Source organism: Pelecanus crispus, chromosome 12, assembly GCF_030463565.1.
Source record: "Pelecanus crispus isolate bPelCri1 chromosome 12, bPelCri1.pri, whole genome shotgun sequence".
NCBI classification, from domain to species: Eukaryota; Metazoa; Chordata; class Aves; order Pelecaniformes; family Pelecanidae; genus Pelecanus; species Pelecanus crispus.
In genome coordinates this window covers 19,760,968-19,784,234 of record NC_134654.1, presented here as the reverse complement: position 1 = coordinate 19,784,234, position 23,267 = coordinate 19,760,968, and the positions used below count along the sequence as shown (strand labels likewise).

General features: G+C 51.2%; 1 protein-coding gene across 1 annotated transcript in view; it reads right to left on the bottom strand.

Annotated features, from left to right (window-relative positions):
* Positions 1-11,273: 11,273 nt before the first annotated feature.
* The window catches only part of SEPTIN9 (septin 9), a 74,011-nt gene continuing 62,017 nt past the window's right edge, over positions 11,274-23,267 (bottom strand). Inside the window, exons 7-11 of the mRNA XM_075719480.1 lie at positions 17,109-17,226; positions 14,529-14,624; positions 13,568-13,664; positions 12,482-12,533; positions 11,274-11,664 (exon numbers count right to left, since the gene is read on the bottom strand). Of these exons, the coding sequence (XP_075575595.1) occupies positions 11,529-11,664; positions 12,482-12,533; positions 13,568-13,664; positions 14,529-14,624; positions 17,109-17,226 (499 nt within the window). The 3' untranslated portion in view covers positions 11,274-11,528. The remainder of the gene's footprint in view (positions 11,665-12,481; positions 12,534-13,567; positions 13,665-14,528; positions 14,625-17,108; positions 17,227-23,267) is intronic.

The window sequence follows — 23,267 nt, the reverse complement described above, 5'->3', positions numbered from 1 at the left end:
AATATTTTGGTTAATCTCTTAGTTGCAAATCTTGAAACTCTTGAACCTGCCTCAGGCTACTGTCAGCAGCACTTCATTTAACACTGCTTATTGGGAATAACTGCTATTTCCCACTGTAACCTCCAAACCTCTTAAAGTCTCTCTTATTGCTTTGCCCAAATATACTTGCCTTGAGGATACAGAAGGTTTTTTCTTGCTAAGAACTGTTAAGATGATTTGAACAAGCTGAATCAGAAGAGACCATTTCCCAGGCGAAGCGGCCAAGGCTTAAAATACCTTCCCCGTGATATTTAGGGAGTGATTTTTTTTTTTTTTTTTGCACGTTTACTTGGGTTATGAAATTGAATGGCTGCACTTTGATCACTCCTCATGAGCAAAGGATTCAAAGGGATGGGTGTGCGTTCATCCTCCCAGAGAGTCACTTGGGGTCAACCACCCCTGCCTGCACCTGGGGAAAGAGGCCACCTCCCCTGTCTGCACCAGGGATGCAGAGACCATTGCTGCTCCACCATGCCCATGTTTAAAACGCTTTGCGGAGACTGGTGGGGGGTTTAGCATCACCAATGCAGCATTTGTGTTTTAAGCTCAACCACATTTTTATTTTAAGAGGATGCAGAGCCATGGTGGGTGCTGAGCTGTGCAGTGCCCAGGCGTTGCTCCAGGCCATCAGCCCTAGTGCTCACCCACCCCAGCGTGGCTCTGCTTAACAGGCTTAATTTAAACATAACTATTCACATTGCAGGCAGTTGGACCCTAGACATTCATAGCAACAACTATGTTGATGTGCTGTCACAGCTCCAACCCCAATAACCGATGGGAAATACAGTAACCCTGAAGCAGGGGTGCTAACCACCCTGTCCTGATGACAGAGGGAGCAGCATTAAGCAACCGCACACTTGGCTCCCAAGCAGCGACCACATGTGTCCCAGGTAAGAGCAATGGCAGCAGAGCAAACAGAGGTACAAGAGTCCTCCAAGTACATCTTTTAGATATGGTACTTTTAACTATAATACAGGATTTTCCCGCCCAGTCCTGTGTCTGGAGCAACCAGTCATCTCTGCAGGTTTGCAGATCCCATCAATAGTGCAACTTCAGTTACCATCTTCTCACTGCTCAGTGGGAAAAGGTCTGGCCACTTAGTAGTTTTGACCCACATGGTGCAGAACACAGAGAAATAGGGGACCATGACCCCAAAGAAAAGGGAACAGGCTAACACCATGCTGGCTCAGCATATGCACAGACCTGGCTTGGGATCAGCTTCTGTTCCCACCAACATGCCCAAGAAGTACTCCAGCATCAAGAGACCATGGCTTGCAGGAGCTTAGAGACAAATTCTCCCATCCACCTGCACCAGGTTTTACACAGAGGTTTTAATGAGGAAAAAAAATTTGGATGAAATATGTGTGTGTATATATAAGGTGTGCTTAAATAAAAGTGTAGTTGTGTGGGCTCTGGCTGCTAAAGGACCCTGTCTACCATATACATACACCCTGGTTTAGCAGGAATGAAAGCCACCCATTAATCCAGTCTCTGCCAAACTGTAACCAACACAGCAAGAACTGGCATACTGCCTGCAAAGCTAAACTGCTATCAAACTTGGATCACTCAGCCCTGACACACCGCGGTCCCTGGAAAGCTGCGGAGATCTAAACTGTGTCATTCCAGCCAGTGCTCAAAGCCTCTTTTTTCCTCTGTGTCTCCTTGTTCTCCACTTCTGCTCTGGAGCTAACCCTTAGTCTGAGCTAAAGTTGCAGATAAGAAATATTCCACAAGATTTAAAAAACCCACCTATTTTCCCTCCCCCTAAATATCCCACTTTGCATAATCAAAACCCAACACTCAAAAACTGCTTCATTCCTACTCAAGGCAAAGCACATGCAGCGAGGTACCTGCACAGCCCTGGGCTTTTGGAGAAAGATGGCCCATAGCGCAAAAAGTGACATTTATATTTAAAGTAGAATAAAAACCCACTGAACCTACCTCTTCATGCATGGCAGCTCCTAACCACAGCTCCAGCTCTCACAGAAGTTGCGAGCAAGACAGAGCCATCTCAGGAGCTCTGGGTCAGGTCAGACCAGCCCCCCCACATCCTAGCTCAGAGCAAAGCTTTGACCCAACACGCTCTCAGGCCCATCACTTCTAATAGCAAACAGCTGCTGCTTTTAAGCCCTCCAGAAAGTTTAGGAGTGGAGCACCTGCACTGGCAGCTGATAGCACTTACTGCTCTTCAATTAAGCTAATTTTGCACCAGGAGGGGAGACAACTGTGCAACCACTCATCAGGCCACCTGCAGTTCCTCAGTCCTTGCGCTATGACAAGACGACACAGGCGGGTACCGGCACTTGCTGCAGCACCCAGCGGTGCCTCGGTGCCCAGCCAAGCCTGCCCGTGCCTGCAGTGGGAGCAGGGAAGCATTGCAGTGGCCCTGCAAGCACAGGAGACTCAGAAAGAGTCCCTGGGCACCTTTACCATAGCACAACTATTATTTTTGTGCTGTGTCTCTCCAGCAAACCTTGCACAGCCCAGCGTGCTTTATGGCAATGCAGCAGCACTCAGCTTTGTTGGCCTACAAAAGCCCACATGGCACACACTCCGGAGTTGGCATTTATGATCTAGCACACTGGCCTGGCTGACAACAGCAGAAAAAGCTGTTTAAATCAGCTTTCTCCTGCAGCAAGAAGCACTAAGAGTGTGGTGTGCTCTGCTAAAAATAACAAAGATGCCAGATTGAGGTAGGGTTAGGAGGCAAGACCAGAGCCTCCAAAACAGTGGGAAGTGTCCCAGCTATGGCTGCCAGCATGACCTCAAATCTGCCCACTCCTCCTCCACGTCAGACTGCAGAAGTGCTCAGAAAAGGAAACATCAAGCATCTGCCCCATGTCTTTTCCTCAATGGGGCTGAAAATGGGCCTGGTGCCTCTGTCTGTGTACGCTGGTGCAGACAAGCCATTGCAGCCAGCCCCGGGGGAAGGAGAACAGAGTGACATGGTGGGTGCCAGCAGGAGAGGGGTTTCTGTTCGGGTGCAGAAGGCACCTCGAAGATGCTGCCCCTGGTCTTACCTTCACCCATGGACAGGTCCTCCGGAGGCAGCCATGCTCAATATCCATAAATCTTTATAGTGGGATGGATGGTCATTAGAGATGCTCATTCAACCTCTTTCCAAATGCTTTGTATCTTCATCCATCAGTTGGCTTTCTCCTCCGCTACATAAGATCCCTTCCATTTTGGAGAGTTTCAGAAGTCATTTGCAGACATCTCAGCTTGCTCAATCATTTCATTCCTTATTAAATATTGCTAATGATAGGGTTTTAGACTCTCGCCCATATATCCACTTTCTGTTCTAGTATAAATTTTAATCTATCTTCCCTCTTCCTTCTATTTAAGTCTTTAAAAAAAATTACTGGAATAAAAAGGAAAGCACCAAATAATTGAAATGAGCAGCTAACAACAGAAGGGAAGGAAAGCTGGAAAAAGTTATGATGATTGAAAAGTTCAATAAAATTGGAGGAAAGAAGGAAAAATTCCAATTCTTAGCAAAATGGATGATGAAAAAGGCCTTTTTCAGCTAAGTATTTTTAATATGAAAAATGTCAACAGGCTATAATTATGATGCAGGCCTATTGCACTATCCTGCACTGTTTCTCATTTGTGCAGATAAATTGGGCCCGCAGTTCTGCCTAGCAAAGTACTTTGCAAGAAAATCCCATTCAAAATTCCTCCAGTGCGCCGGGGCTGTGCTATCACACCATGCTGAATGTCTGCACGAGTTTTCACTGGTACCTGGCAGCAGATCCCTTTGGTGAGCGCTGTTTTCCCACCCCAGATCAGGCTCCCACCTCCAAGGGCTGTCCCAGAAACGTCACCCTGCTCCTCTTCCCTTGTTTTTATTGGCTAGAGGTGCATTTTCTCTTGTCCCTTCATCCTTATACTAAATCTTTTCAGCTGATGTTTTCAAAGCCTAACCAATAAAATGTCAAAACCAATAAAACTACTTGTGGGAAAAAGTTTTCTAAAAAGAGAAAAAGCATAAAAGGTGATGGCTTACAGAAAGCTATGAGCAGAAAATGGGAGTTTAGTGTTGAAATGCTCATCCAGTTGAAGCTCTGTCTATTCTCACTGTAATAATGAGCACATACATGATTAACGAAAATACTTATCCTCATAACCCTCTGCAGCGAGTTAATATTTAATCCAAAGTCCATGTGAAAGCTCAGCCTCTCCTGGTTCCTCACCTACTTCCTGAACTCTGCAAACTGACCCGAGATTTGGGGCTGATCTAAGAACCACGCTGGCTTTTTCTGGCTTTCTGCATAAGTACCACACCTTTTGATCCCGTAACCGCTGTCACTTGGGACCTACAAGGTTTCTTAGATAATCCCAGAGAGTCGGTGCTTTGTAACTCATCTCACTTTGATATTCAAGGCAAAGCTGGACAGCCCACACATGAAAAGACAGCCTTCCCTTTCTTCCCAGGCTTAATTTCATCTGCAAATTAAACAGATCGAGACAGATATTTATAGAGGAATGCCCTGATCCTCGCGGGAGGGCTGTGGAGTCTCCAATGTGTAATTTTGCTTTAGGAATATGATTTTAATCTCGACTTTCTTCTGAGGCTGGTGGCAGAAGAGGAGAAGGGCAGGGAAGGGGGATCACCGGCGGCAGTGCTCACCAAGCACTCCTCTGCTCCCCCAGCAATTTAAGCCTAGGGCTAATGTGGTATAATATGGTGTGGATGTGCACAAAGGGACTAAGGTTCTTTCTGCTTCCCTGTTATTGTCCTCTGCAAAGCTATTTCAGGACACAGTTCTTAAAAGGCTACAATTTTTACTTAAAAAACAAACAAAAAAATGGGGTCTGTAAACTTTGCCAGCAAGAGCTTTCAGCTGTGAATTACCAAAAAAAAAAAAAAAAAAAAAAAATCCACCCAACAAGCCACCTTTAAAATGGTGTACAGATTAAAATAACTGCTAAGCCCTGGGTCCGGATGATTCTTTGTGACAAGGAGCTCACACAGAGTCATCCATCTCCTTGTATCCCAGCCCCTCCAGCCCAAACTGTCGCTGCGGGTGGTCTGCAGCACCAAAAAACTACAAAAAAGAAACGTTTTGGCTTATATGGTTTTCAGAGAACGCCCAGAAGGGAGGATAAAGGACAAAAGGTATCTGTCTTCCTATGGCCTGACTCCTTCTCCTGAAATCAGGTCTTACTGCTATCACTCAGAGCTATGGCAGAGCCCCCCAAAAGGCTCGTCTGCCATCCTGCAGCCTGGCTGAGCCCAAGGGATCCCAGTGGTGAAGGACCTGCAGGAGCAAGGAGGTTTCTGCAGGGCAGCCTGTAAAAAACCGCATCCTTTCTCCTGGAGCTGTTGCAGGAAAGCGAGGTGGGCACCGAACACCGGCTTCTTACTGTGGGCTGCTGGGGGGGGTGTGCAGGGGGCTACGTACCTTGGGAACAGTGGGGTCCATCCCGTCACACCTGTATAGTCCCCGCACAAGCCTTGTGAGCCTCATCTCCTTCTTGCAGGAGGCACAGTCAGTGCACGTGCCCACTCCGGACCGGCTGCAGCCACATGGGAGCCCTGGACCCATTTGCCCAGCTCACCAAGAGACGAGCCCGCAGCAGCCCTGGCCAAGCTCCGAGGGGCACCAAGGGCAAAGCTACAAACTCCTTTACACAGCAATTGCCCTTTCTTCTGTTTTCCAGCTAAATATTTTCTTCTTTTTACCTTCTTGATAAAGAATGACTTAATGCAATTCTTCTTTTGCACAATATCACGTGCTTAAACCTCCATTGCATTGCACACGTGTCTACAACAAATTTTGCTGCTGAGAACTCTGCTGACTAAGAGGCTCTGGTTTGGCATATTGGTTCGTTAGTGCAGGGTTGATTGTAATGACCAAGATGTTGTGTTGTGCTGCTCTTTGTAAGGGGCTTGGTCAGGATGCCCGGGCTCATCACCACCGGCCCCTGGGCAGGGCTGGGCACACAGTGCCATCCTTGCAGGGTTATTCCTGACTGGGAATAGTTCAGGAGAGGGAAACTTGCAGAAAAGATGGTTTCAGTAGTAATAAGAAGAGGGACTTTGGTACATTACTGCATGCTATGAGGTATGTCTTTAAGCTTCAGTAAACTTTTGGAGTCACTGGGAAGCTGGTAATGCACCTTTGAAGGAAGCATGACTTACGAAACTGCAGTTTTTAGCTTAGCTGGGTAATGTTAATGAGAAAGTATCATGGGTTGTGGGTGGAAGTCTCCTGAATCCCGTAAGTTAGGCATAAATGATGCTGTTTTCCTAAATGAAGCAATGCAGTGCAATACTGCTCCTAAATCAGGCTGATGGTGAGAACTATTTATTAATTTGTATAGGGCCAGAAACAAGCTCAGCCAAATAAATGCAAACTAAAGTGTAGCAAAGAGTTACAAACTTCAACTTGCTGCAGGCACAGAAGAAAAGTTTTTGCTGTGGTTTTGAGAAGGAGCAGGCAGGCTGGGGCCAGCACCCTGTGCGATGGAGGTGGCACGAGGAGGTGGCACAGAGGCGGAGATGGAGGTACAAATCCTCCATTCTGCTGGAGCCGCAGCGAAGATGATCAAAAAACCCCAGGCTTTCAACTGCAGTGCAGCAGCTTCACAGTAATTAAAGCGTGAGATCGCCAGCTCTGCCTATGCCTGCTGCAGCCCAGCTTGCACATCAAAAGGAGATGTTTCCCGTGAGGACAGGTCCCACGTCACCGAATTCAGGTTTTGATGAGCACTATGTGCTGGTGTGTAAGAGTGATGATCCAGAAAAGTCTCTTAACAGCAGCTCATACTGAGCAGGTGATGACGCATATCCCTCGGGTACCCCGGGCTCATGGTGACTCGGCAATGTCCTGCTTTTTGGGTAGCACAGGTTCATCTGAAGGGACCATCCCTGGAGCAGGGGGTGGCCCTTTGGGGCAGAGCGGGCTCCCAGCTCCGACGGCTTGGGCTCTGTGGGTACCACGCACCCATGGCTTCCGCTCCCACTGGCACCTGGCCTCCTACCCAGAGAGGATTTATTCCTCCCTGAACAGGTCTCCAATGACATTATTAATCAGGGAGATGGACAAGTACAACACAGTTTATTGTGCGCTGCGGATGAGCGATAAGTCTGGGCGCCGATGCCTGGGATAGGAATCAGGAGAGGGTGAGCGAAAGGAAGAGGAGGGAAGAGCAGTATTGTGGGTAAATGTATGCGCTTCTGGTGGTGATTACCCTCCAAGTAATTAGTTTTTAAATCAGGCAGGCATTTCAGGAACTACTCACTATGAGCTGCTTTAATTATTTATACTCCCTTTTATTCTTATTATTTATAGTCATGCTGTTTGAATGGTGATGCTCTCTGGGTCAGGCTGGTCAGGTGGAACTGGGACCCACCTCCAGCCCAGCCCAGCTGAGCAGCTGTCTCCTCCAATGCTGCCAGGCACCCCGAGAACCTGACTATGCCGGGGGTCCTCCTCTCCCTCCCGCAGCCAGGCAAAGGGGAGCAAGCGCCCGTCATTGCTGCAGAAAGCCCTGCTCTGATCGGTAATTAAACTCTCACTCATCTTCATTTCCCTCATTTGTTAAAGTGAGGCCACTCAATAAGCCATTAGTGCAAGGCCCTCTCTGTGAGCTACAGCATCGTTAGGCAAATTTCCCTCTGAGACAGCTCAGGAGGGTGCGGGCAGGGGAAGGAGCCCCTTGCCTGCCTCCTCCTCTGCCCAAACCCTCCCCATCCCATCTGCCCCCTTCCCAGGTCACTCCTGCCCTTCAGCCAAGGCTCTGGGGAGAGAGGGGCAGGATTTTGCAATGGCAATCCCTTCCCCCAGCTGGGATTTTCCCATAGCACCACACAAACCCCTGTTCCATCAGAGCATCTGGCGTTGCTGCTCTCCCTTCCCCAACCCCACCTCTCCGGACCTTCATAACATCTGGAAACCATTCCCCACACCATTCCCATGAACAGACCTCCGACCTGTCGAGCTCCTCCTCTGGGCTAAACAAAAGCCGCCCTCATTGCTGAGCTTGGGAATTTTGCCTGCCTTGCCCTCGCCCCAGCCACAAACCGTTTCTCAATCTGTCACCAGGAGAGCATCCGCCTGGAGAGCACCTGGAGCATCCTCTGCCCTATCTCCCTCCATGGACACGGTCAGGTGCTGGCATTGAGGAAAGCTGCAAAAACCAGACACCAGCACAAGAAAAAAACACCATATGGGGAAAAGCTGCTGCAGACTTGTCCAGAAGCAAAGCCCATGGTCCATGTTTGTAACTAGTACAACTACATGTTGATTCCCCCCCACCCCCCCATCCCCCCAAGAGCTTTTGCTCTGGGTCTTTCTCTGGTTACAACAGTGAGAACACCTTGATCTCACTGCTTCTCCCCAATACTCATTTGGTAGAGAAGAGCTGTGGGCATGAAGAGTGTCTGTGTTAAAGCAACCACAAAACAGCAGTATAGCACAAAAAAAAAAAAAAAAAAAAAAAAAGGTATTGCTAGGGATGCGTTTAGCACTGGGGCAAAGGCGGGACCCATCAACAAACTTTACTGCACACCTCACTGGATGTTGTACAAGATGAGCTGATTCACAGCTCTGAAACCCAGGTGCCAGCAGAAAAGCAGAAGAAAAAATTTACATAAGCCTGTCCTGTACTCTGCACACCCGTAGGAACCCAACCCAACCTGACTTCTGTCCTGCTGGCTGTTTTCATATGGTTCCAGAACCACAAAATCCCAGAGGGGTTGAGGTTGGAAGGGACCTCTGGAAGTCATCTGGTCCAACCTGCTGTTCAAGCAGGCTCACCTAGAGGTGGTTGCCCAGGACCGTGTCCAGATGGCTTTTGAGTTCAACTGACTTGGGGGAAAAAATACAATAGACATGCAAGATACAGATTAAAACACCAGACTAGACGGTGTCTTATCTGCGACACCAGGGAGAAACACGGTTGTCAGAAAGGCGAGTCCTCAACGTGAAGCCAACTTCCAAGGGCATCCCAAGAGCAACCCTGCAGTCGCGAACCGTTTTGAAGACCATCTGCCTGCGAAGCCAAAGCCACATTTGTGTGAAAGGCAAGCTGCTGCCTGCCCTTGAACTAGGTGCAACCCACTTCTTAATAAAAATACCAGCAGCTGCAGTGGAAACAGCTTCATCATGGGAGCAGAGGGAGGGGACCCACCCGTGGGATTTGCAAGGACACAATCCCCAGGGCACTCAGCGCCAGCAGCTACAGCATTTTGTAGAGTACCTGGGGCAGATATCTGAGGTAGGAAGAGTTAAGGGGGTTAGGAATAAATACAACATTCACCCAAAATTGGGCAGAGCACAGCAGCTCTGGAGCTGGACTGTCCCATCACCCTCAGCCCCACAGGGTCCATGCAGTAATGATCACACTGTGGCTGGGAACAGACATTTCCAAACAAGCCTCCTCCTATTTGCATTCGAAACATTTATTTTGGGAAATACATATTAAACACTATTATTTATACAAAAATGGACTAAATTTGTCATAATGCTTATAACCCCCAAATGGCCGTTTTAATAGATCTGGATGAAGTTTTTTTTATTGTATTATTTTTTTTTCTTCCAAAAAAAAAAAAAAAATCAGGTTACAAAGGAGAAAGCAGCGTGTCTTGCTTGGCCCAGCTTGAGATATCGACTAGAGGAAAAAAAAGTTTAAGATGACATTTGCAGAAGTGCCTCACACAAGAGATTTTCTCCCCTTTCATAGTCTTTTTTTAACGCTTGAAATATATATATTTTTTCATTAATACACTTTTTTTGGTTTTGTTTTTGCTAAAATATAGCAAGTCAGCAAGTAGATAGTTGTTCTTCCCCAACAGCTCTGTCACGCTGTTGCAGGGGGGAAACATGAGTTAAGGGGGTGAGCGGATTCTCCTTGCGATGCACCCCCACACATACACACCCCCCCCGTTGGCTGCTGGGGGGGGGCCATGTGTGGGGAGCCCCTGCAAACCCTCTGCTGAGCAATGTTCTCTGGGCATCCCCACCAAGACGAGAGCAACCTCCTCCTTCCTCCTGGTCACCTGTGCTGAAGAAGGTGGCTCTGCCCGCCATGGAGACCATCAGGTGGGCTCTGCAGGCACCTTCCAGTGCTAGAGGATGGGACACGCTGCCATTTTAGTATGTGTCCCCCTAAAAAAGGGTGATTTGCAGAAAGTTTTATCCCTTAGAGAGGATACGGAGACTGACGGAGCGGACAACAGAAAGGCAAGCGGAGCTGGGGCGGGGGGCAGGACTGCAGAGCTCTGCTCCAGGACCACCCGCTCCTGTGTCACGGCGTTATTTAACCGACCCCCTTGCAGGGTCTTATTTACTTATTTACCATTGAAAGAGGAGGCGTGGGGGGGGCAGAGCAGGCAGGGCCATGGGGCACAGCACCCACAAACACTGCCCCAGCCCTCCCCATGGCTGCAGGGCTCGGTCCGCACATGCACAGTCCCCTTGCACAAGGACTAGCAAAACAGAGGAGCGTGTTACATACACACACGTCACGCAGGGGATCCAAAAAATAATAAAAAAAAAATAATAAAAAATACCCAACAGCCTCCTCTGACGTAGGGAAAAGCCCAAGAATCACAAGGGTCAGACAGGACAACTCTGCCCCCCACCACCGCTTTGCAGAGACGTTCCACTCTCAGCCCCCTTTGGACAAACATACTCCGAGCCTCCAAAGCAAAAAAACCGACCCACCTGAATGAAAAATAAATATGCAAGTGTTCCCAGGACATCAGCCACATCTATGGTCCAAGGGAGAGGGAAAAGGAGTCTCTACAAAGTGTCGCAGGCCTTTTGCAGGCTGCAAAGACCGACAAGGCAAGCCCTCCTTCTCCTCTCCCACACTATTGCAAGGTAACAGTCTGAAAAGGCACTTCTCCCAAAGCAGGTCGCTCTGCCTGGCCGGGGGTTGGTGACAGGCGAGGTGACACCTAAACACTCCCAGTTTATTGCATGTAAGCAGGGTAGAGGGGTTGGGTTGGGGGCTGGCGGGTCCTGGAGGGCTGCAGAGGGCTCAGAGGAGGCGGCAGGAGACAAGGATGGCACCGTCTTGCTCTCTTCATACCACCGTACCTTGCTTCCGAAGGCTACATTCACCTGGAGAAACCCTTGCCTTCAATGGACGGAGAAGAGCCTCTGCACAGAGGGGCAGGCAGGGCTCCTGCGGGCACCCCAACCCCGCTGGCCCCGTGGATCTGCTCCCCTGAGCTTGGCTGTCGGGCCAGCGCTGGGGGCCAGCAAGAGCCCGACCTCCGTGGGGGGACTGTCCCCAGCCCAGGGATGCTGGACCGGGGGCTGAGAAGAAAACCCATGCCACAAAGCAGGGGGGACGAGCGGTCACCCCGCTCCGCACGACAGAGACGGCATCTGGTTATTTGGTCAGTTAACATTGGCAGGGGGTTGGGGGATGGGAAGAGGGACAGTGGCAGAGGATTTATATAAAAATAAAGGGGGAAGAGGGGAGAAATAGCGAGCGTGAACGAGCAAGGTCCTGGCTACAGAGCGAGACGGTTACATTTCGTTAGCCACCAGCTCTTTGTCGGTCACGCCGTTGGAGAGCGAGCTCTGGCCCTCGTTCAGCCTCTTGACCCTGTAGGCTTCGAAGTGGATGTTGCTGGTAATATCCTTTATGTTCTGCATGTGCGTCCTGTGGGAAAGGGAGACAGGGGCAATCGCACCTCACTGGGCGCAGGTTTGGCCAGCCTAGCCTCTGCCACCCCAACCATTGCCCCCCCCCAAACTCTGCTTTTCAAACACCCCCTCCAGCCCAAATTTCCTCCTGCTTTACTGCTTAATGGTATCTTTAGGGCACAGGAGGGAAGCAAAGAAATTATGGGCAGTGGAGAACAGAAGCCTTCACTGGTACCAACAGCCTGTGCTTGGGTACACAACCTAGCCAGGAAGACCCCAGTTCTGCAAAGTCCCTGGGATCAGGTTTTGTAGCCCCACACAACTATCTGCCAGCAACAGCTCATGTGCAGAGTTTATCTTGCACCCAAATTTAGGAGGAGCCCAGTGCCCCCTCCAGCAAGACAAGGGGGCTCAGCATCCCATTCCCCTGCAGCAGGGATGCCTCTTTCAAGAAGGACTGGTGATCTCCCAGACCCCCACGGAATGGCATGATCCTGGGATGCAGGAGGGTGATGTCTTTGGACTGGGGGCAGGACCTGGGTCTGGTGAGGGATCTCTAAGGCTAAAAGGCTTCCCGGCTGCTTGCAGGTGAGCTGGAGCCACACTGCACGCTGCCAGCAATCTTGGAGTCTGTCCTGACCCATCCACTGCTCCTTTCCTCCCTTAACTCAGCACCATAGCTGAGAAAAGGAAGAGGGGAGGGAGGAAGGGAGGGAGGGAGGGAGGGATGAGCAGAGTGAAGCAGTGGCTGCTTCAAGCTGGGCTGCACTCTGCTTTCTTTGGATGCCACCTGGTGACCGAAGGCTACAGGGACAGGGCACAGTCCTACCGACCTGATGAGGAGGTCCCGCAGGTAGGCAAACTCACAGTGTGTCGTGTTCTCCACTGGTAGGAAGAAAGAGAAACCCATCAGTGTGTACCCACAGCATGATGGCAACCGCTCGGGGTAAGGAGGACCCTATGGAGCTTCACTAGCATGTGGCGGGCTGAGATGGGGAATTTAAAGCATCAACTCCCTTTTTTTGAGTTTTTTCCACCCAAACAGGCTTGAACATAATGCAGAAATGGCAAGACAACAAATAACACTGTTCTCCAAAGGCTGCCCGTGGCCATGGCTGGGTCCTGGAGTCTCCCCGTGCTGAAGGCAGATGCCACATGCAGAAGGTGAGTGGTTTAATGAGCCCCATTAAACTCAGAGCTTCCAAGGGCAGAGCACAAGAGGGCAGCAGAGCTTTAAAATACACTGATTTTTCTGGCATCTTTGTTAAACCATCCCTCAACACAGGATTCCTATTAAAAAGACTCATAAATGAGAACAAACCTATGAAATGAAGGGGAGGAAGATAAGATGGGTGGCACTGGAGACGTGCCAGTTGGCTGTCAGGGACAGAGAAATGTGTAGATGCACTGGAGCCAGGAGCCTTCATCTAGCCTTTAAACCATGATTTAAAATGGAGGATAAAAAAGGAAGATGCTGATGGGATGAAGATGGAAGAAGGAAGAGATCCCACAAAGGCACCAGCCAAATGTGTGGTGGAGGGTGCAGAGACCTACAGATGCCAGGGAAAGGCTCTAGTCTGGGCTCGAGACACACAGGGACATCAGCACTGCACTCGTGTGCCCTCAAATCCACCCATCAGGCATTTAACTGTGCAACCAGCAGAAGCCAGGCCACAAGAAACCCAGAAGCATCCCCTCTGGCACTCTGCAGCCCCCTGAGCTGCACAAAAGCCCAGGAACTTGGTGCAGGAGCGTTGGCCAAGGTGTTTTCAGTCCCCAAACACCGGGGAAGTGATTTTCTCTGGAGGGGCAGGGATGCACTATATACACCTTGACTTCTGCTGCTGGTTGTGGACCTCATTACCTTCTGTCAGGGCAGGGAGATGGGCTCCAAAGGTAGAGAAACAAGGACAAGGTACCTTCAATGGTGCCCCACTTGGTCTTCCTTCCAAGGATTCTTCTTCCATTAACCTGGTACTCCTGGTCACTGCCCACCACTGCAAATGGGATCATTTCCTGAGGAAAGAGAAAAAAAAGGTCACATTTTCCTCCTGAAAACTAGTCAGGAAACCGAGCTGGCAGGCAAAGTCTTACATCAAGCTGTTTTCAGGAGAGAGTTTCATGGGATGAGCTAGTCTGTCCCTGATACTCCTGAGCAGCATTGCCTGCGAGGGACCGCAGGCAGCCCAGAACCCGGGCTGCATCATCTCTCGCACGCGTGCCCAGTCCAAAACCAGTCAGCCCAAAACCAGTCTAATCCAGCACCTCATTGGCAGGTGCGAGTGCACAGTCAGGGCAAAGGTATAATGATGCTTCCCTGGGAATCACCCCCAGCATCTGGCAACCTATGGCTCAGTCGTTTCCTGATCCAAGGTGGCATCTTTGTACTTAAGAGTCCCTAGAGTCTCTTTTCTTCCTTGAATTTGTCCAAACCACTTTATTGAGCCAAAAAAATGTTAGCTACTTCCTACAGCAAGGAACTGACAGCCACGAAAGCAGAGCAGCCTACAGGCAAATTACCGCCAGGTGCCGGGAAGGCTGCTCCCCTCACCAGGGATGGGCAGACATTGGCACTCCCTGCCCCTGGAGCAGGGCAAGGGGCCATGGGACCTCCCTGCCCGCTGGCTGCTGAGAGCACCTTTGAGGAACTGGGGCTGGGGGAAAGAGCAGCAACATGGACAGGAGAGGACACCTTCCCCAGGTACCTTCCTCACCCTCTTTCTGTCCCTGCTCTGAGCTCTGGCAGGATCCTTGGTCCTGGGCGCACCCCCTGGATGGGGGCACAGCAGCTTGGAAAGGAAATAGAAGCCCTTTGCAGGAGACCCCCCAGAGCTGCAGGGCCCATCCAAACACACCCAACCCGCAACACCACGCACTAACCCTGAATTTCTCATTCACTAGCCGATCTTCAGAGTCTTCATCAAACTCCTTCTGAGGATACACATCGATCCCATTGGCAAGAAGATCGGCCATTATCTAGGGAGAGAAGAGCAGAGGAACACGTGAAGGAGACACAGGCAGAGAAGCTGCACTCCCACCATGCCAGCAGCTCCCAGCCAACCCAAGAGGCTCCTGTGAGCAATGCCCAGCAGCAACATCTTCCCTCTCCATCCTAAACACTGCCCATCTTAGGGAGAGACACCTGTGTTTACCTGCTACACACCTACCGAGCACTTGCCCTGGAATCTCTGCAAGAACCTGGTGCCAAGACACGGTTCAGGCTGAGAGTAAGATGAAGTTATATGAGCTGGGTGTTGCTTTGGGATTGAAAAAGACAATAAGACAATACAAACTGCAGCAAGCAATGGGGAATGTAGCTGCCAGGCACGTAATCCAAAGTTAAGAAGCTGCTTTCTGGTGTCTGCTTATGCTCCTTGGAAAAGGAGTCATGGCAGTGCCTGATCAAAGGGGACAGGGACACAGACAGCTTGGAAGAGCAGCCTCTAAGGATATTGCCTCTGTGCAAGGGGAAGAGATGCTGAAATCTGATTCCTGGGTGGAGGCTCAGCTCACAGGGAGCATGGACGATCAGCCTTCTCCAACAAAGCTGCAAACCCAAACCCAGCCTGCGTGCCTGCTCCCACCGCTTCCTATGAAAATAAACTCCTCTGTGTCAGCCCTACATTGCAGGCTGGCAAAGGAAGCGGATCCAGCCCAGAGAAACCCCCCAGCCAGCCTCCCACCTCCCAGTCAAACCTGCACACTATTTTTAGGGGAACAACCCAACAAAGCCAACTCCGCAGGGCATTGGAGCCCATTCCACTAACTCAGCACAGCACTGGCATCAGCCTAGGTAGCCTGCAGCCAGGCTGGTGCTTCACCTGCTCACCCCAATCCAAACCCAAAAACCTATCACTTCTTCAAACCAACTACACCCCCAGATGCAGACAGAGCTCTGCTTTTTGGAAGCATGTACACAGGTGCTCTGGAGCAAAGGGAAAAGGTCCCAGCCTGTGCCCACCCAGACTGATCACCTGCCCTCTTGTTTGTACCAGTGGATCTGGAGCCGTGAGCATAAGGAAGATGAGCCCCTTGCAGAAGGGGCACTGCAAACACGCCACGTGGCTACACGCTCTCCGTCCATCTGGAAGGATTTTGGGAGTCTGGTTACAATCAGGAATGTAATTAGAGATAGGGCGAGCTCATCCTGCACTGAGCCGGTGCAGAGCGGGTGAGCCAGGCAGTCTCCCCATGGTCTTTCATTACACAAGGATAGCAGCAGCAGCTCAGAGTGCCCAGGTGAAATTTTAGGTCCCAGACTGACTTTGTAGTCCCAGAGCCAGCCAGCCACCTGCAGACACCTGGATACATGCACTCGTAACCTCTGAACGGAGCCAGCAGTCTGCAAAAGCCACTGCAGAGAGCAGATGTGGCAATGTGGACTCACACCCCCAGATCTCCACACCAGCTCCTCGCAGATCTCCGTGCAAACAGGCTGAGATGCCAATCAAGCCCAGCCTGGATTACCTCTCAGCTCCACTTCCAGCTATCCTCTATCTCACTGCAAAGGGAACTGCTTGCAGAGTCTGGATTCAGCCCCCAAAACCAGACTGGATATTTCAGTGCCTGATCCTGCTCATCAAGAACTGGGAAGACACTGGTGTGGGAAGGGGCGGTTCATCCTCTTCTGCATGGAGGCATCAAACAACCCCTGGCTAATGTGCTGTCCTCTCCATAATAAATGGAGGTGACCCCTAAAACTGCCCTTTTGGCAAGACCCCCTTTCCCTTTGCTTCACTTTCCTGCAGTTCAGACTAATGGACCAATGACCTTGGTGGGTTGCTTACTTCTGCAGGGAACGCTGAGGCTGTCACGCCGGCAGCCACATCCATCAGCTACACGAACGGGTTTATAGCCCCTTACTGAACCCCAAAGTGGGGCATCTCCACCTCTCAGCAGCACCAGGCATGTGTGCCTGGAGGAAAGCCCATGCCTCGCTGTGGATTCAGACAGCCCCTCCTTGACTTCCCACTGCCAGCTCCCGACCAAGGGAATTTCATGCGTTGCTTCCCCCATAAATCTTGCCCAGCTGAGCTCAGCAAACCCACACATTTTTTTGCCTGGTTCCTGTATCAGTGCATGATGCTGCACAGGATGGGTTTTCCAGCGTCTATGTGCAGCACCATCTACCTCCCAAAATAACAGAAACCAGCCTGAAAATAACAACAACAGTAACAAAGGAGGCAGGAGAATCAGGCCCCAAGACTTAGAGCTCGAAACTTATCCTGCACTGACAAAGATCCAAGAGAAACACAAGGAACTGCTTGGAGTACAGGCCTTTCCTCCGGCCACATGGGATCGCTCAGAGCTGCAGCCGGAGGAATGCGCTGGGCTCCCGGCCAGGCGCTCGCCTTCCCAGCCCTGCCGGGGGAAAGCAGGGGGAGCCGGGGAGGGGGAAAGGTGCAGGAGGGGATGGGGGACAAGAGATGGGAGCCTGGATAAGAGCTGCCAGCCCCTTACCCTTTGTTTGAAGTAGTCCCTCTCCTCCAGCGTTAACGTGTCGGCTTTTGCAATCACGGGGACGATGTTGACCACTTTGCTCAAGCGTTTCATGAACTCAATGTCTAGCGGTCGGAGCCTGAAAAATATAGCAGAAAAAAGGGGATTTGCACACTGCTAGCAAGGTGGTGGTGGTGGGGGTGCTGCAATCCCCCGGCAGAGGGGGGGCATTCAAAGACTAGACACAGAGGGGGAATCAATTCCTTTCAGATAGGACAAATAAAGACATTTTCTTAAAAGCACGACAGCACATATGCGTCTCAGAGGAGGTTTGCAGACACTTAAAACATTTCCCTTTCAAAGCGCCCCGCTATCGCCTGCAAACCCTCGCAAAGCCCCGTGAAGTGGGAGAGGGCTTTTATCTCTGCATGGATGCTCGGCCACAGAGGACTGCGGGAACTTGCCCAAAGCTACACACGTCCTTGGCAAAGCTGGGATAAGAGCAGGGATGATGCACAAATCAAGCTGGGGAGAGACCACAGTGTGAAACTTCCTCCAGCCCTATCCAAGCTGTCACCCACCATCCAGGGACAGCACGATGTGGAAATGGCCACAGGTGACTATCCCTGCTCACGTTCCCTCCTGCGCTGAGCACCAGCCCGCTGTCGTGAATGAGCCAGGATTGCATTTCATATGTATTGGCTGAGATTAAAAAAGGCTCTGCTAATTCTCCAGGGACTCACACAGCACAGAAGAGATGCTGCTTGTTCCAGCGGGCAAAAATGTCAGAAAATCTCTACAATGAAAGTCTCAGCAGAGGAAAGCTGCAGAGATTGCATAACCCCAATGATCAGCCCCTCACGAAATTCCTCGCAAAATCCCTCCCCGCTAAATGCTCCCGCTGACAGCACGGACGCAACCTCCAGTGCCATTCTGCTCTGTGTCCGAGGGCTGCAGTCCAGCTGCAGACAGCAAATGAAGGTGCCTGGCTGTGACCCTCTCTTGCTCCTCAGTCCTCCCTGAAGGTATTTTTACTGCTGGGGGTTCCTAAGCCAGCTAGAGGAAAGCCCTCCTTGGGACACCTCCACTTGCTGCAGGTCCCCCTTGGTGGCTCTGGAGGTGATGGGGACACATGCCCATGCAGGACAGTTGAGCAGATGCTGCCTTGAAAAAGGAAACCTGGAGCTCCCAGAGGAGATCAGGGTACATGAACACCTTTGGGGTGCTCATGCATTAAGAGGCCTGTTTGAAACAAGCCCTCGCTGAAAGCACGCAGGGAAGAGGCAGGAAGGTCAACGCCAGAGCCCCGGAAGCAAAGGGACACCTCTGCTGCTCAAACATCCTCATGACCTCTAGTGGTGGCATGTGCCAGCAGGACACGACCCAACTCATCTTTGGTGAAACTTGGGCAGAGAGCGGTGAAGTCACCTTTTGGAGGAGCCATAGACTTCAGCAGCAGAAATGGGGGCAAGAATGAGACCTCCCCAAGGGCAGACCAGCCCTGTGCCACAAACCAGAAGCCCATGGCAACAGGGAAGAAACCAAAATAAATGGGATGGTGACTTAAAAGGCCCAGGTGCAAGCAGGCACCCAGCAGGAGCCCTGCATGGGGGAACACAGAGCAGAGCAGAGCACTTGGCGAGAACATGGCCAAGAGAGCACCTACTGCCAACATGGTCAAGCCAAACCCCACCATGGTCTTCTCAGGCCCTACGAAGGGCTCAGAGACCCCCTCCTACAAACCCAGCAAGTCACACGAGTGCAAACGGGAAGGGGCTGATCATGCTCCTTGGCAGTCACCAGGCAGCACCCCCATCCCACGAGGCCACCCCTGCCAGGCTCAAGTGGCAAGGGAGGGACATCCAGCCACAGAGAGACCCACTCAGCTCTGGCTGATCTGAAAATGGCAGCTCGAGGCTGCTCCAAAAACAGCAAGCAGCTTGAGGCTGCTCCAGCACAGCCAGCACTGGTGACCCAGCTGAGCCCTTCCCTGTTCAAACCCACTCCTCTCCCAGGGACTGAGCTGGACTGCACCAGGTGGACCTTCTCCCCACATGCAAATGGCACGCATAGCCCAGAGCGTGTTGTTAGCGTGCAGACAAACGAGTTCCTAACACAAACTCAGGAGTCACAGATCACCCTGGGCCCCAGGAAAGAAAGAGTTTGGCTATTTAAAAAAAAAAAAAAAAGAAAGAAAAGAAAAAACACAAGGAAACCCCCATGGACACATCTAAGCATACTTGCTGCTGGCAAACATTGTTTGGAGCTCTGCATAATGTATTTCCCAGACCTCCAAGGAAGTAATGCAGTTATGCTCCTTTCCCAGCAGACTTCTTTCCCCTCCTCTCTCTTTGCTATTTTTCAAACAATTTTTCCCCTCTAAAAGCCTCTTCCCTACTGAGACTGTGTTCCTGCCTCTTTCACCAGCTTTTCTTTTAGACTGAAGACCCGGATGCATATGTAGCTGATGCAGATGAATTCACAATCAGCCAGACATTTGAGTTTCAGCTCCACTGACACATAAAAGCCCCGTTACCAAGCCTTCACTGATACATGGAGGATGCTGGCAGTGAGCCTGAGAGCAGAAGGCAGAGCCGGAGCCAGCCCCGACCCCTGCCCGTGTCCACCAGCATCCACAGAGGCGCAGTGACCGTGTCCCACACCAGTCTGCACCCAAAGCCAGAAGAGCCCAAGGCACCTTTAACACAACCTTCTGCTCCAATGGGCTTCTGCAAGTGCCTCATCCATGGAGGTCACCTCCCATGGGCACCTCCCTGCACCATCCTGGAGAACAGGAAGGGAACCAAGGGATTCCCCAGAAGACCAAACTGTATGTTTTTAGGGTATTTTGCAAGATTCTAGATATTCTACCAATTCCTGCTGGGTAGCCCCAAAACCCCTTAAGTATTTAAAAGAAAGCTACTCTTTTCACTAAGAACAAGCCCTGTCACTAGACGTCACGTTCATGTGAAGACACCCAAGGAGAATAAATGGCTTAAGGCAATTACAAGTGCAAAGAGCCTGATTTGCACTAATAGTCCTGTACAGACCCAGGCAGACGTGGCCAACGTCACGATGGGGCAAGCCCAAACCTAATTCCTCTTAAACTCCTGCTGTGAGGCACAGGCCAGGACAGCAGAGACTTCTGGTATCTGCAGGGACCAGTTTTGGTGTTTAACCCCCACCACCCCATGACAAGCCACAGGCACAGAGCAGTGCTGGCCTCCACTGGCTATCTGAACTTGATTCACCCACACGAAACATCAATGCCAGCACCTGGTGAGGATTAGCAGTGAAACCCTTATATATATACAAATATGCAAAACAGCAAGAGAAAGAGAGTTATTTCATTTCAGGTGCGTGCAATCTGCTCCAAGCAGATCACAAAAGAGAGGGTAGAGCTCAAGAAGAAAAAGCATCTGTTTTCTTCCCCTTCCCCAAATGGTCCCCGATATTATTAACGTGCAACTAGACACAAACGCACTTTGGGCTTTGCTGGGAGGGGGTGGAGGAGCTCTAAGGGGAGTGGATAGGCTGGAGCAGGAATTGCAGGAAAGGCTCCAGCCCACCCCAGCCAGTGCTGGTTGCTCCACTGCTCAGTACACATTACCAGGGATGGGCACACGTCATGATGGCTGGGCACACGCTATTTCTGCATTGCCCACAGCCAGCAGGTATGGACAGGATCTAAGCAAAGGCTCATTCCCGCCAGTTCCCTTGAAATGCCATTATAGCAATCAAAATTCATGGTGAGCTTCGAAGTTATTTCCTTTTGGTTGTGCCCCAGATCAAACTAGCATCAAGAATTTAAGCCATGCGTTAAGCAAATACCAGCGAGCACCCAGCAGCTGCCCAGCCCCATCACCAGGACCCGCCAGCCTGCTCAAGGGACCTGGCGGGCACCCGAGAAGGGCACCTAGTGGGGAAAGCAGCAGCGGGTGTCAGCCCGTCAGCCAGCAGCTCTGGTACACGCTTAAGAGGGGCTGCGAGGCTGGGGCGGTGTTTCAGAGTCCCTCTTCAAAGCCGAGCGGTGCTTCACAGGGGTCAGAACTGAGATATTTATTGGGTGGCAAAGAGCCGGCCTTGCGCGGCTGCCGCCAAAAGCCCCTGCCAGCACGTTACTTAGCCTTCACAAACGTGGTTTTACAGGAGTGTTACAAGAAGGACAGGGGGTGTGCAAACTAGATGGCTTGCAAAGCCTCCCTGAACTCTCCACAAAGGGAGACACCAGCGGAAACTTCTCCGCCGATTAACCCTTGAGCTGCCTAGACAGGAGAGCCAGACTGAAACGGAGCCGAGCAACCCTGCACTCCAGCCTCTGAATCTATGCACTTGGTTAACTCTGCTTTTTCCCCCGCCCTCTCCTTCCCTTTATATTTAAGAAAAAAGCCAGCTCTCACCCAATGACCCACCAAGCTGCCTGCAGTGGCCACGTGCCAGGGAAGGGATGCCTAGCCTGTGCTGTGCCTGACCGTGCGAGCGAGCGGGGAGGGACAGACACGGACACAAGTCACCGCTGCTTTGGCTGCATCACATGGCGAGGGCTGCAGTTCCCCGAAGGCAACGCAAACAAGCCCTGTGCAATCACTATCCCGGGGCAGACAGCACCAAGCTGCCCGGGATGGCAAGCGGCACGGGAAGCGCATGGATGGTGCCATGCAGTAACGGTGGGGTCCTCCACAGCTGGCTGCGGTTGTCCCTAGGGCAATCCCCTGCAGCACTATGAACCACTGCCCTCGACAGCCGTGCTCCCCATTGCCTCCCAGTGAAGCCAGAAGCGCCAAAGCAAGGAACCGGATTCCATTCTCATACCCTTCCATGTGGGGCCACAGATGACCTGCTTTGGCAGGGGCACAAACCTGCACTCAACCTTGTGTGACAACCCCATGACACGGCCTCCCAAACCCTTGTCCTCCAAAATGAGTATGATTCTGCTACCAGCGCCGCCGCAGCAGCTCCACCCCACAGGAGAGGTGGCCACGCCATCCATTTGTGTCCACAGACCACAGCAAGCACCGGGGAAAGCCTCTCCGCGATGATAAGAAATGTAATTTGGGCTTCACAAGGGAGCAGAAAAGAAACCCAATGCCTGCTCAAGCTCTCAGAGAAGCAAAATTTCCCACTGACTTCTCCCTCCCAGTGGGGTCTGTCCCCCTTCATTCATTCCCCAGCTTATCTCCATCCCGTGGCAGAAGGGGACACACGAGCCAGAGGCTGGCTCTGACACTGGGGCAGGAAAGCGCAGCCCCCCGAACCGCAGCCAGGGACTGAGTGCCAGCCCCCGCCAGGCTATCAGGCTACCGGGAAGGAGGATCAGCACAGGGCTCAGCAACAGCCTCCAACCACCGGGCTTGCTTGGATATTGGAAACACATGTTCGTTGGAGAGAAAGAAAAAAAGCAGCTGAACTTCCACGCAATTCCTGTTAGCTGGTGGGTGAGAGAAACCAGAGCACGCGGCTGGAGAGGCTCCAGCAGGGGACATGGGGATGGGGCTGCATGCCACCGCCTGCGCGGCCCGGGGAGGGCAGCCACCACCACCCAAAATTTGCAACCTCTGTGCGGGTGCGGTATCTGCAGGATCCAAGCATCGGACATGCTTTTAAGGGTTAAACACCCAAAGCAATGAGAAAAAGCTCAAGCACAGCTAATGCTGCAACACCCCGACCTGCCAAGGCAGGGTCTGCAGATCGGGGCTGAGATAAGTGGGACCAACACGCTAGGCTGTCCTAAAAATGTCATCTCCCTTTGAAACGTTTTCTGCTTTATCGTATTAAACCATAAACATTTTGTTGGCCCCTCTGCTCCCAATCGACAGCCGGTTACACAAGAAGAGCATAACTGACCCATGCAGTCATTTTATTCCAGTGAAGGATGCATTTTTGGTCTACCCACTGACAGAAGCAAAACAAAGTCTTTTCTATTGGAATAAAGCTCCACATGGGGAAGAGGAAAAGGCTGACATTAATACAGTGCTGGCGGCTTAGCTTTACTTTTGAAAACAGACCCAAAAAAATCCCCATGCAGACAGAGCCAGAAGTGGAAGGAATTGACAGAAATCAAAAGGAAACTTAGGTCTCGTTTTATGTTGCGATACTTTAAGTCACATTTTGCAAGACACTTTTAAGCGCCCCAGATTTTCACTGTGGGCTATGTGCTTAGGAAAAAAAAAAAAAGAAAAA